The sequence below is a fragment of the Natrix helvetica genome (genome assembly GCF_964273705.1).
Source record: "Natrix helvetica genome assembly, chromosome: 6".
Classification (NCBI taxonomy): Eukaryota; Metazoa; Chordata; class Lepidosauria; order Squamata; family Natricidae; genus Natrix; species Natrix helvetica.
In genome coordinates this window covers 28,303,488-28,318,462 of record NC_138553.1, presented here as the reverse complement: position 1 = coordinate 28,318,462, position 14,975 = coordinate 28,303,488, and the positions used below count along the sequence as shown (strand labels likewise).

The 14,975-nt window shown below is 40.0% G+C and overlaps 1 protein-coding gene across 2 annotated transcripts; it reads left to right on the top strand.

Moving 5' to 3' along the window:
- Positions 1-414: 414 nt before the first annotated feature.
- Positions 415-12,786, top strand: SSTR3 (somatostatin receptor 3). 2 transcript variants are annotated; one of them, XM_081956944.1, is made up of 2 exons: positions 415-535; positions 7,556-10,291. In XM_081956944.1, the coding sequence occupies exon 2, from the start codon at positions 7,610-7,612 to the stop codon at positions 8,837-8,839; it is 1,230 nt and encodes a 409-aa protein (XP_081813070.1). In that variant the 5' UTR covers positions 415-535; positions 7,556-7,609; the 3' UTR covers positions 8,840-10,291. The 2 variants fall into 2 exon arrangements, with proteins under 2 accessions (XP_081813070.1, XP_081813071.1); XM_081956945.1 differs by lacking the exon at positions 415-535 and adding an exon at positions 4,083-5,353 and having other exon boundaries at positions 7,556-12,786.
- Positions 12,787-14,975: the final 2,189 nt, after the last annotated feature.

Genomic DNA, 14,975 nt, shown 5'->3' with positions numbered 1-14,975 from the left:
CTCTCTCTTCTCTCTTTTTCCTCCTGCCTGCTCCCTCTAAATCGATGCCGATTGGCTGGTGGCACCATTCCCAGGCGCAACTGACATACATCTTGATCTGCCTAACCCTGTGAGACAAGCAGCGCCCCCCCCCTCCACCCACCCTCTCCCTTCATTCAGCAGAAGGAGAGCCGGGCTGAGCTCCACTCATTAGATGCTAGAAGAGAGCTTTCTTACCTGCAGTGACTAGAGAAGACCAGGTGGGAGAGTATTAAAGGCAGGCAGGCAGGCAGGCAGGCCGGCAGGCCGATGTGGGAGTAAAGGGGCCAGGAGAAGGTATGTCAGCCCAGGAGGAGCAGCCAAAGAAAAGAAAGATAACCAGGTGCTTGAAAGGAGAAGGAAAGTTGAAGAGATAAAAAGGCTTCTCGGTCTGATGTGAAAGACACTGGATTCAGGCATTCCTTTTCATTTTTTCCTGATATAAAAGAAAGAGGAAGACAGAAGAAGATGAAATATCACCCTGGCAAGTGAAGGCAGATACCCATTTGTTGAATCTGTGAGTATCCAGCACAGCCTCCTGTCCTTTATTTTTTTCCTTCACATTCAATTGCATGCGAAACTTTACTTTGACACCTGGGCAACTGATGTTCTCTGCTCCGTGCCCCCCCCCCCGCTTCCATCTCCTGATCAGTAAGGTTTTTACTTTGGGGGGGAGGGGGTGTTCTTTCTAACATTCATTGGATTTGAGCTACGGAGGAAAAAGGGCGAGGTGGATGAATGCTGGGGTTTCCTGCTTTATCAAATACACTTTTGTCATGAGTTTATGTTTCCCCAGATCTATCTGCTAAACCTACCTGTTGCCATTCATTTAATTCTGTCCTGCAACTGGCTATAGACTTCAGAAAAGTTCCTTGTCTTTTTAAAGGGTTTTCCCCCCTGAATAACCAGTAAGTAGACGATTGCAATCTTGGAATTGTAAAAACCTTTAGGAAAGAAGCTTCATTTGTAGAGTAGCCTGGCCCCGGGGCTGGGTGGATGGGGTGGGGTGGAGAGTTGGTTAGAAGTTGGTTTAGGGAGAATGCAACAATTTTATTTGTTTGTCTATTTATTATCTAGCTTTCTATCCCGTCTATTTTTTCAGACTTCAAGACAGTTTAAAAATTGATAGCCCCGATACAAATAATGGGCAGTGTGGAGAGAGTCATGATGACACGATAATTTCAGAAACAGATTATGTGTCTTTTTAGACAAGGTTCCACTGAGGAACATAACTTGAGAACGAATCCAGTGTGTTGCTTAAAGGCATCAGACTAGAAACCAGGAGACTGTGACTTCTAGCCCTGCCTTACACATGGAGCCAGATGGGTGACCATGGGTCAAACCCTTTCAGCCCTAAGAAGAATCCCTTGGTAAACCATTTCTGAAATTGATGGCAGGCAACTGGGGCCTGTCCAAGCAGTCACTGGGAATCAAGACTGACCTAGGCACAAAAGAAGGAAGGTAATAATTATCCACTGCCATATCAAACACACTTATGCACGTATGCATCTATTGAAATAGTTCAAAACTGTTCACTTTGCTCAGAGACTGATCTGGATGGAAATCCTTGAGTTTTCTTTTTTCAGATATAGGTTTAAGTAATTTGACAGTATTTTCAATGACAGTATTTTCTCCACTGGTGAGATTAATATTCTCACACGTAGAAGTCCAGCCTCTCACTCTTATTTTTCTATGCAGCAAAAATACGGCAAAAGTGTGTTGAGATTACAAAAAAGTGCCTGATTATTATTTTTTTAAAAAAAGAAACGGTTAGACAAAATGGAGCCCAATAATTGTACACATAACCATTCGCAAAGAATGTGGAGCATCGTAGAAAGTAGCCAGAGTGGTGTTGCAACTCATACGCTCATAATGTAATCTCTCCAAAAGCATATATATCTATGTAGTCACTAGGAGCAAAAAAATAAAATAATCTAAAGCTTATAGGTCTGTCTGCACAAATACTTTATCATGGGTTTGTTCTGGTTGAAGAACTCTATAAACATATCTGATTTTTCATCATTTTGGAATTTTTCATATGTTGACTTGTGGAAGAGGGCAAGACAAAAAGTCTGGTTATTACTAATTTGTACCTTGGGACCCAAATGTTTTTAAGGCCATGCTTTTTTTCTGAAACATTGCATTTTCCTAGTAGTTATACAATACAATGCAATGCAATGCAATACAATACAATACAATACAATGCAATGCAATGCAATGCAATAGCAGAGTTGGAAGGGACCTTGGAGGTCTTCTAGTCCAACCCCCTGCCTAGGCAGGAAACCCTATACCGTTTCAGACAAATGGCTATCCAACATCTTCTTAAAGACTTCCAGTGTTGGGGCATTCACAACTTCTGGAGGCAAGCTGTTCCATTGATTAATTGTTCTAACTCTCAGGAAATTTCTCCTCAGTTCTAGTTAATCAGGTGACTGTTCTTCTCCCTACTTTCCGTATAGCTTGAGGCAGTTAGAAATGCTCCCTAAGGTATGGCTGATAGTTCAACTGATGGGGAAGTTTGCAAACAAATAATAGTGTACTGTATCGGTAAGAAACCACATTCTCTTTGTAAGCATTGTAAATTGGATCATGATTGGGATTTTTTAAACAATGTTCTAATGAGCAGCCACATTGCTGGTTTTATGTTTTGCATTAAGAAAAAAAATGCATATTTTAATTCTATATTTGGTTTTTTAAAATATCTTAAACAGCTTAATTTGTGGTATTTCCACCACCTTTTATAAAGGAAGCTTGCTTTTTGTTCCTTTGTCAATTGGAGTGTTGAAGACCAGAACACCAGTAGGCATGTTATATCACAATGTTCAAAAATATGCACCAAGTATTTCATTATTATTCATAGTCTTTAAGTCATGGCTTGAGAAAGTTTTTTTTTGCTTTTGGAGAAGTCCAATAAAACTAAACTAATGTATTTTTGCATATATTTGTGACATATTGTTGTTGTTAGTTGCGAAGTCATGTCCGAACCCATTGTGACCCCATGGACAACATTCCTCCAGGCCTTCCTGTCTTCTACCATCCCCTGGGGTCCATTTAAGCTCACGCCTACTGCTTCAGTGACTCGATCCAGCCACCTCATTCTCTGTTGTCCTCTTCTTCTTTTGTCCTCAATCCTTCCCAGCATTAGGCTCTTCTCCAGTGAATCCTTCCTTCTCATTAGGTGGCAAAAATAATTCAGTTGCATCTTCAGGATCTGGCCTTCTAAAGAGTTGATTTCCTCTAGAACTGACCACTTTGATCATCTTGTAGTCCAAGGGACTCGCAGGAGTCTTCTTCAGCAATTCTTTGTTGCTCAGCCTTTCTTACAGTCCAACTTTCACAGCTATATATTGCAACTGGGAAAACATATGCACATGTTCAATACTTCCTAAGAGAAGGGTACAACTCCTCTGAAGGTTTTGAACCATGAGTAGCCAACATTTTCCTCTCCAGGGGCTGCCTTAAGATCTTCCTGTGCATCCACATATCCACATGCACACAGATTTGCATAGATAGATAGATAGATAGATAGATAGATAGATAGATAGATAGATAGATAGATAGATAGATAGATAGATAGATAGATAGATAGATAGATAGATAGATAGATAGATATGTTGTATTTGTGCTGATAAATAAATAAAGGGAGACTAGTATAGATCTATTTCAAGCTATTTAGCTCTCATCAGCTAGCCATACCCTTACTGGGATTCGAACCTGGCTAGCTGATGAGAGTTAAATAGCTTGAAATAGATCTATACTAGTCTCCTTTTATTTATTTATCAGCACAAATACAACACAAATATAAAAAGGCAACATTAAAAATATGGTTTTCTGCCTGGATGGTCTCCTGCAGTGAGCCGATAGACAGAAAGGGGGAGTAGTGAGTTCCCTCCCATACACACACACACACACACACACAAACACACACACACACACACAGAGACACTACTCTCATGTATACAGTGTTCAGGCTTTCTCTCTACCCTCAATGCTGTATGGAGACACCAATCTAGGTTACTATTTTGGTTTTCAAACTTACCATTACACCACCTGGTGAGGTGGCAGTGCGATTACATATATGAAGAATATGGACACTACAAAATGAGATTGATTGTATGTTCTGCACAAAGGAATACAAAACAAGTAATCCTATACAAAAGTGGAATAGGCAATCTATGGAGGACGTGGGTTCTTCATTTCTGGAGGTGTTTAAGATGAGTCTCTTATGGATGGTTTCATTGGTTTTCTGGCACATTGCAATAGGTTGGACTAGTCATTCTTTGCAGTCCCCTTCCAACGCTATCTGGTACAATGCTACATCCTTAGCTAATTACAAAAGTGCATCTGAGAGATTGTGGTTGTACAGCCAACTGCAAATAGACATATGCCTGTTATTTTTTTTTAAAAAAGGGTTCTTTATGTATGTTATCACCATAGATTGACCATGTGATAAAAAAATCTCTAGAATTCTCACATGCAGATAATGTTTTATATAATAATAGCACATGTCCATGGCAGAAAAACATAATCCTTGACTCAAGTGATTTCAAGTGAATCAATATCAGCTTTCATCACCTCCAGCTATGTGTTTTGTAGGGTTTATAGGGATATCACTTTCAAACAGCAGGTACTAATTGTTCTGAAGATTGTGGCTGTGTATGCACGTTTATGTGCATGTGTTTAAAAATGGAAATTTTGTGGGGGGGTTTTATAGTTTAATCCTCCTCATTCTAATGGTAGATTTATAGGCTTTACATCCAAATACTTTTTGGCATTGGGTGAAATGCTTCTATGCATTTGCATGCAGAAGGCAGAAGCCTAAGTCATACTTTCCCCACATAGAGTTCTATGGGAAAGGAACCTTCTCTGTAATCATGGCAAATGGTTTTCTGTCTATTCTAGCCTTCCCAATGTGGTGCTTCCCAACTAACTTAAGCTACAACACAGCCGGAGTTGTATATTTTGATCTTGACGCTCCCTGGGTAGGACTTTGCAGAAGAAATCCCAGGCTTCCAAATATCAGGAAATTGCTTAGTAAAAATTTGAGGGTAAAGGAGATAAAGCGCTTAGTTGTATTGTGTGGAAGTGACTATCCGTTACCCCTTCGCCTGATGGATAATGGGTTCACTTTCATTTCAAAAGACAAAAATGTTGAGTGGGTAGTGGTGTTCCTACACTTGCCTTATTAATGGGTGACTGAGTGCATGTCCTGCACTTGGCAGCTCCCCTTCCTTCCTATACTTCCACTACACAGTCCTCTCTCTCCAGCAGCTTCCCACACTTCAATTATCTTCCAAGGGAAGAACGACATCATGACACCACTTCTCCAACTGAGGTAGGAAGTCACCTCAGGAATTCTCCAGGCTAAGGTCTAATTCTTCAGTCGCATTCTTTCCATTAGACTGGAAATAGTGGCTTCTGTGTGTAACTCATGATCTAATCACCGATTTTCATATTTTTAGTCTTAAGTATATTCTATTGTGTTTCCATCAGTTTCTGATTTAACATTTGCCATGAATAGATGTTTCGGCATTGATATCATCTAATATGTAATTTTTATGCTCAGTTTTGCTTCAAATGATTTGTTGTAAAAAGTCCCCTAATATAAGGCATTTCTGGATGTTATTTTTACTACTGTATATATGCAACTCTAGTGCCTTTTTTCTTGTCTCCTCTCTAATATATGTGTTTTAGCATCTTTTTTGTTGGAAAATGTATCTCAAAGTTTGAAGTACTGCACCCACAGTGGATTAGACAATCATACTAAGGCTCATATTGTGTTTTGGGAGTTGTTAACTGGGATTAGGTTGCCTATCTCTGTTTCATTCAATCATAAATTATTATTATTATTATTATTATTATTATTATTATTATTATTATTATTATTATTATTATTATTATTATTATTATTATTATTATTATTATTATTATTATTATGTTAATCTTTGGTGAGATTCACAGCCTTTGGGGCTGGTTAGTAGCTCAACAGCTCGAGTCCTAACCAAGGACCTAGGAACTGTTAAGGTAACGTCGAAGGATATAAGCTGTTCCAAGTAGGGCGGTTTTTTGTAGAATCAGAATGTTCAAATCTGATAAATTTTAAATTTCCAAATGGCGAGGTAGTCCTTTAGGTATTGCTCCAAGGGCTCCAATTACAATTGGGACAACACATGATTTCTTTTTCCACAGTCGCTCAACTTCAATTTGCAAGTCCCGGTACTTTGTGATTTTTTCTTGCTGTTTATCTTCAATTCGTGCATCTCCAGGTATTGCAATGTCAATGAACCATACTTTATCATTATTATTATTATTATTATTATTATTATTATTATTATTATTATTATTATCATTATCATTATCATTATCATTATCATTATCATTATCATTATCATTATCATTATCATTATCATTATTATTATTATTATTATTATTATTATTATTATTATTATTATTATTATTATTTTAAGTAGGCTGACAGGATATAAGACTGGTATATAACTAGGGAGCCAGTATTGCATGCAGCCATAAAAAACCTTCGGATATTGTTACAAGGGTTCCTTCAAAAGTTCTCACTGACAATGGAGTAAGTAACAAGACTTTGTTAAACACATGGGAAATAATCAGTTAAATGAAAGGAATTTAAATGCCTGTCTAAAAATGTTCTGTTTTTCTTCTGACCCATCCAAATTTAGTTTTTGCTCTAATCATCCACTTCTTAGTCATTACCTTACTAACATTTTGGAATGTGTCTCGTGGAAGATTACTTAAGTCCAATTGTGGTCCTTAGGCTTTGAAAAAAGTATATCTAAGACAGGACTCAAATTCACAGTCTCCTGATTTGCAGCCAGATTTGCAGCCTTTTAACAAAAAAACCTGACTCTCTATAGCTACACTGGCATCAATTAAAAATTTAGCTGACAAGACTTGCTCTTCCTAGAAATACCATCTTGAGCATGTGTTATGAATGAGCTCCTGGATTGAATTTGCCTTTAATGTGAATAATTTTGACAATGCAAGATGATTGAGTTAGTTGAGGAATATGTCTTAATGTACATTAGAGTTCTATCTGTTGTGGCTGTTGACCTTCATTTTTATTATGTATGGAACCAAAGTCTGGCCACTTGATAGGATTTCATGTTGTTTCCTGATCTGTTTGATGCCCAACCTCATTATACATAACAATCTGCTCTCTTGTGATATTCAGAAAATAAAGATTGGCCTATTTTTCAAGAACCTTTTTTGAATATGGCAAGTTTCTTCACCCCCCTTTATTCTATGGATTTTCTCTGAAAATTTACCATTGATTCCAGTTCTTAGTGTGTCTTAAGGGTTGCTGAAAGAGAAATCTCCACTGTAGTCAAAATTAGAAGCAATGGAGATATATAGACAATTCTAGCCTGTAGCCATGAGATTCACTGGCTATCGCTTGTTATTCCATATCTTAAGTTCTCTGCAGAGTTACATAGTAACTATCTAGAATGCTTGTGGATTATAAAATGAATGTTAAACTATCTATTTCTGTTCTTCTCAAATGCAGAGTCCTCCCAAGGGATCCAGTGGATATTTGTTTCCTGCCCCTCCTTTTTCTGCCATGGACAATTTCAACTTCTCCACCACAGTGGCTTTTTGGGAAGAAAATTCAACAACTTCTGGTACAGCCTTTCTTTCTGGAAATTTATCCCTAGCTTCTAGCCTAGGTCTAGATATTAGTGGTGTCCTTATTCCTCTGGTATATCTCATTGTCTGTGTTGTAGGACTGGCTGGAAATTCTCTCGTCATTTATGTGGTTTTGTGTCATTCAGTGAGTGAATCAGTGACTAACATCTATATCTTCAACTTGGCACTGGCAGATGAGCTCTTTATGCTTGGCCTTCCCTTCTTGGCAGCGCAAAATGCGTTATCATATTGGCCTTTTGGCTCATTTATGTGCCGTCTAGTGATGGCTGTGGATGCCATAAACCAATTTACTAGTATTTTCTGCCTCACCGTGATGAGCATTGACCGCTATCTGGCTGTGGTGCACCCTGTGAAATCCTCAAAATGGAGGACAGTCCGAGTCGCTAAGACAGTCAGTGCCACTGTGTGGGTAATCTCATCTGTGGTGGTGCTGCCTGTGGTAGTGTTTTCAGAAGTCCCTCATGGTATGAGTACATGCCACATTAAATGGCCTGAGCCTGCTTCAGTATGGAAAGCTGGTTTCATCATCTACACAGCTACACTCGGCTTCTTTGGGCCACTGCTGGTTATCTGCTTGTGTTACCTGCTTATTGTTGTCAAGGTTCGTTCATCAGGAAGAAAGGTGCGAGCACTGACTGCTAAACGCAAACGCTCTGAACGGAGGATCACACGCATGGTAGTAATTGTGGTGGCAGTCTTTGTACTCTGTTGGCTACCTTTCTATATGCTCAACATCATCAATGTCATCTGGACTCTGCCTGAGGAACCATCACTCTTTGGTATTTACTTTCTGGTTGTTGTCCTGCCCTATGCCAACAGTTGCACCAATCCCATCATCTATGGCTTCCTCTCCTATCGGTTCAAACAGGGTTTTCGCAAAGCCATCTTGAGACCCTCCCGCCGAGTGCAGAACCAAGAAATAGCCATGGCAACAACTGCAGATAATATGGAAGAAGGGGAGGAAGAAGAAGAAGAAATGTTAGCTAAAGTAAAGGAGATCAGCAAGATTACCCAAAATGGTAATGGAGGACAGCAAGAGAGTGAACCTGCCAGTGAGCAAGGAAGAGACAATGAACACAAGCCAAACACTGGAGAGCCCATAAGTGGTGAGAAGCCCAACATAGTTAACATCAGCTGTTTATAGTGATTGGGAAATGGATCTCTCTATCTTTCTCCTGAAATTGCCTGGCAAAGACTCATGTTAATAATATTTTTTTTAAAGAATAATTCATAAACTAAGGAGTTTTATAGTAATAATCAGTCCTGGGATGTCTTTTTGAAAGAAAGTACTCTACTAACATGACCATAACTTTTTCTATAAAACAGAATAACTGAACCGAATGGTATTTCTGAGAACAGAGTTGGCCCGTTCATTAAGGTTAGAAGTAGGGATAAAACTGTCTTTGTTCTTTGCAAATGCTCAGAGATTGATAATTGGAATCAACTGCTAAGCAAAAGTTCAACCAAATATCCCAGCCCCTCTAGGGAGAACAGAACTAGAAATGCATTCCACAGGAAGGCTAAAGCTACTTTTATTGAGTTCAGCTACAACAACAGTAGCTCGCATGTGTGGTCATACCTCCTCCTCCTCTTTCATATTATTTAGTTAAATAGGAATACTGAGACACTTCCAAATGTTATCTCATTGCAGAATTCAAAAATGTTTAATCCCTTTGGCCTCCTACTGAATCTTGTCAAGGTCATCTTCCTTACTCCTTATAAGTAGACAGAAGTTGGTTTACAATTGAGCCTAGTACATCTCGATGTCAAAAATCTGGATCCTTACTACATGGCAACAAGACAACATAGAAATGTCTCTCTCTATTTTTGCCTTCTAATGGTTATTTGGGTTGGTTGGTTTTTTTGCAATCTAATGTGCAGTATTCAGATTTTTAAAGGAACTTTTTTGGATATAGAATAACTGTACTTAGGGGGAGTGATGGCTCAGCGGTTGAAGACGCTAAGTTTGTCAATTGGAAATGGGGTGAGCTCCTGTTACTTGCCCCAGCTCCTGCTCCCCACCCCCCACCCCCATCAGTTTGAAAGCATGCAAATGTGAGTAGATAAGAGTTCGGTGGGAAGGTAAGCGTTCCATGCACTTCAGCATATAATCACGCTGGCCACATGAACACGGAAATGTCTTTGGACAACTCTTGGCTCCCTGGGCTGAAAAATGAAAATAAGCATGCATTCTAGAATCGGACACAACTGGATAGGGGAAACCTTTACTTTTATTAAGTGTGATTGCCCATCAGTGGTACCTCAAAGCAATCATCCCTTCAAAATCAAGAAAAGGGTGGAGCTTCTTTAAAGTGCTGCTGAGAGTTACGACAAGTGCAACCTGTGTCAACCTGGAAATAACTTTCCTGCTTCAGAACTATATTGGGATATATTGCTGACTGGTTAATGCAGTAAAATATTTCTTGTATTTCTTCAGTGTAAAGGCCCATGCCTGCAATGTAGTTTTTTAATAACATGCAAACAAGCAAAGAAAAAAAAGAGAGAGATAAACAATTCATTTCAGGAAGCAAATACAATAAATATTTTTCCCACCAGCAAATTAATCTATTATTTATTTATTATTTTATTTATCAAATTCGTATGTTGCTCAGCTCACCAAAGGGCAACTCCAGGCGACTTACAGACATTGAATAAAATGCATTGCAAAACGTTAAAAGAAACATTAGGATCTTAAATTTAAAAATCATTTAAAATAAAACCAAGCAGGATAGAGAAAGACAGAGCAAAATGTAGTCAGGGAGAAACTAGGGTGTTATCTATTCCATTAGTCAACTTCAAAATGCCACATGGCCATTGGGACCCCAGCAGGGGTGAAATGCTACCGGTTCGCTCGAATCGGTAGTAAAAATGCTTTAAAGAGCTTTTTAAAAGTTCTGACGATCAGCTGGGTGACAATCAGCTGTTCCGCGCGATCGTTGGAACTTTTTTAAAAAAAACTTTTAAAAGCATTTTTAAACTACCGGTTCGGTTAGCTCACATTGCTACTGAACTGGTAGCAAAGGTAAGTGGATTTCACCCCTGGACCCCAGGTTAGTTGGCACAGCCATATCTTCAAGGTCTTTTGGAAGGCCAAATGGGTGGGAGCAGATATGACATGGGGAGGGAGGGGGGAATGTTCCAGGAGGTGGGAGCCACAACAGACAAGGCTTTTCTTCTGGCTCCCACCACCCAAAATTCCTTGGCTGATGGGGTCCGCAGAATGCCTCTTCTGCCGATGTGGATGAAGTGGCTAATCCCATCAAGGTGAGCTGATTTCTCAGATAGCCGTGGTGTGGAAGGTTTTAAAGGTAATAACCAACACTTTGAAGTGGACCTGGAAGCAAACTGGTCCAGATGGTACAGCTCACAGAACAGTGATGTAACATGGGTCTCTCTAGGGTCCCCAAGAATTGCCTGCGCAGTTGCGTTCTGCATCAGCTGAAACTTAATGGATACTCTTGAAGGGTAGCCCATGTAGATCATATTGCAGGGAGGATAATCTCAGTTCACACTGCCATTGCTCCAACAAGATTATATCTGCTGTGTGCCCACTGTCCTGAGTCAGGTCCAAAAAAATCTGGGATAGGCTCATGGCGGGTTGGAATCTCCCAGGACCATAAGGCTGGGGAACTTCACTGCTAACCCTGAGATGACCTGAAGCAGCAGGGAAGTTGCCATGCAACAAGAAGCAACAATCCCAACTGATCTAATGAGGCCAGCTTCAGAAACATGGTCTCACACCCGAAGACTTGGGGACCAAACCCCTGAAAATCAAAGGCTACACAGGTTCAACCGGAGCGACATGATGGAATAGTAATATCCCCTTTTTTCCTCTCCAGTAATTCTTCTGTCTTTCGAAGTTATAAGATAGAAGTTTATTGTATTCATAACAGTTCAATAGAGAGATGGAAATGGATGCACTGGGAATAGTTACAACTCCCCGCAGATATTTGATGCTGTCATATGTACTTCTTTAAACTTTGTTGACATTTTTCAAATCAAATTGCCTGAACCAGAATCTTCCTAGGAAGCTGAAATTTGATAGTAACACTCTTCCTACAAGGAAAGTGACATCTCTTGCACTGTTGTACAGATATAAAAAGCAGCACTTCTGAAGTCATGTAACACACATGGGACATTACATACAAGGCTTAAAAAAGGTGGGAGAGTGAACAGGTGGGCACACAGTCCCATCTCCTTCAGTTGTTATAGGGCTTTACTTCAGTTTTATACCTTGAACTTTTCCATATCTCTGGTTGCTAAGATACCCTCCTATAATCCAGATTTCTGTACGTGATTTTGGACACCATCCTCCAGAGGAGACTTCGGAAGACATGAGAAAAGGAAAACATGCAACATTCACTTCATCTACTGGGTTTGAAGCAGGGGTGGGTTGTTGCCGGCTTTACTACTGGTTCGCAACTCGCGCGTGCATGCTGTTCAATGTAAATTGTTCTATGTGCATGCGCAGAACAATTTACAGTGAACTATGCACATACAGTCACTAAAATCCAACATGGTGGTGACATGAGCGGTGGCAAGGGAACCGGTTCGGGAGTGTATCAGGCCTGGTTCGTGGCTGGTTCAGCGACCCAGGCCTGAATTCCACTACTGGTTTGGCTGAACCGAGCCGAACCGGCAGCAACCCACCTCTGGTTTGAAGGGACGAGAACGTATTTGAGGAAAATCTTGTACTCGTACAGCAATCAACTCAAATTATACCTTTTCCTCAAAGCACTGTTTATACACTTAACATGTGGTCGATTTCTGTCTTTGAGACTCCAGTTAGATGGAATCTGGGCATTTCCTGCATCTTTTCAATCTTATAATCATTAAAAACATCTGTGTGGGGGACCCTGACTACATCAAAGGCCTAGGTTTTATCTGAATCTTTGTCCTGCATTTTACCTTGGTTGTGGAGGAAGAATATGCAGTCATACCCAAACAGAGACTCCATAAACATATAATTTAAAATGGATAATTTACTCCATCACATCCCAGCCTCTTAAGTTAGCTAGTTAAGGGGTGATGAAAATAAAAAAATATATATCACATGCCTTTTCAAAGGTGCCAATGGGTGATGTGAAGTTGCTGAGATGGTGCCCCGACCTGCTCAATATTGTAAGGGTTATCAGCTGGATATGGCATTTATTGCTTACTGTAATTTTGGAAAGAATTCTGGGAACTACAGGAGCATACTTTCTCTATATAAAATAGCTGTGTGTGTGTGTGTGTGTGTTCGTGTTCCAGCATAACTCTGGAATGCTTCCAGCAATTTCAACCAAACTTGGTACACAGATGATTTACTTTCTGGAAAAAAATACCGTGGGGGTGACATCTCTAACACTTCTCGGGTGTGTGTTCTGTTAAGATACAGCCTTTTGTGCCTTAAAATGGCTTCTACTGTACAGCGCAGTGGAGTTGCCATGGTAATGGCTTCACAAGGGGGCTTCCTCTGGTAAGGGGGAAAATCCAACATTAGAAATTACGCTTCTGGAGACACAAGAAAAACATTTTTAACTAATTTAATTGTCATCAAAATCAGGGCTCAAGGATAAGTTGCTCTTGCCATTGCCTCTTCAGGAATTGCGGTGACGTTAATGGAAGGAGGGAGAACAGCCCATTACACACTTAGGCTGCCACTTGACATAGCCATTCCTGTCTAATACAGGATTGGGATAAATAAATACCCGGGCAATGCTCAGTTATCAGCTAGTAGATTTATAAAAAGCAACTGAACTCTCATAAACCAGAAACAAAATTCAGTGGCTCTTATTTCTGAACAAGCAGCATATAATCATGCCTGTGGTATTATTATGAGTTTTAAAATTCCACACTGACAGTGTGAAACCTTGCAGTGTCACACTAGGAGGGTGGTGCTTCATCAGTAATATATTGCTGTGCTGATCAGAAAGTTGCTCATTAAAAAACAAGTTGTGAGAACAAGCTTCTAATTAAAGTTGCAGGGGATCCCTGATGTATGTGGGTGTCTGGAGGTCAAACACAAATTACTGTGGTATTTCACCTTGTGGTTCGATTCCCTAATCCCTAAGACATTAACATGAAAACATCAAATGCAACTTACTTCCTGCAAAAGTTTTCTCACCATCTCCCAATTTGCTTTTAAGTTATGTTGGAAATCCGACTGGGGCAGTATATCAGCTTAAACACTCCCACCAATTGTCCTCTGCAAGTCCTCCCACAAAACATCATACTGTCATCAGAAAGGTACACAACTCCTAAGTTTGGCTTATACTTTGAAATTCAGCTGTTAAAAAAATGAGGGTTCCAAGTGCTTTGTCATGTTCTGACTTAGGCTTCCCCAAAAAGCAAGAGGCAGAGTCCTGGTCCCGACAAAACCCCTTTTATTAAACAAATGTGAATTCCTCTCATTCACATTCAGCAAGGCTGGGCAAACAGTCTTTCAAAGGAATATTTATGACTACAGACCTTATCTATCCTGGAAAGCTGCCATGTAAATATTTTCCAAATGAGGTGATGTGCAAGGAAAGACTGGGCACAGAGTCTCTGAGATTCACAGACAGATCTTCACACTCCTGAAATGAATCTAACGATCGAACAAATTGCTTCCTGCAAAAGCCCACTACCCTTTCACTCCTCTTTTATTTCCGATGGGAGGAGCCAACCACCTGTGACTTTACTCTCAAGTCTACCCTGATTTCTGAGTTGTTCCTTTCTTCTGGCAGCTCTGTGCATGTGCACACTGGGAACAGGCTCTAGCTGTTCCTCTGCTTCACTGCTGTTTAGTTCCGTAGGCACCTGATCACTGCCAGACGGCCTTGGCCCCATCTCTGCCTCTGATGCAGAGTCCTTGCCTGAGCCTTCCCCAGCCTCCAAGATTGGCCCATGCTCCTCCCCAACCTCCTCACTGTCCAACTCTGCTGCCAGATCTGCTGGCACAACATGTCATCAATAGGCAACATTAGAGCTAACTTGAGGGTCTTGATCCACAAATTAAAAAAATATGTCTGGCGTGGCTTCAAATACAGATCATTCTGCCTTTAAATGGAATGGAATAGGATAGAGAGAGGTAGTATAAGAAGATGGTTAAGTATTAACATTTACAGAGAATGGAACGTTTCTTTTCCTGAAGAGATTACAAAATAAAAGGGTGAACAAGATAGAAAAAAAAATAAGTTATTGCAGTCATAACAAGCCCAAGATAAGTTGAAATAAAAAGGCACTTAATTTCAGAGACTCGCATTTTGGAATGCTTGTAACAAAACAAGAAATATTCCAGAACAGTGGACATTATTTTA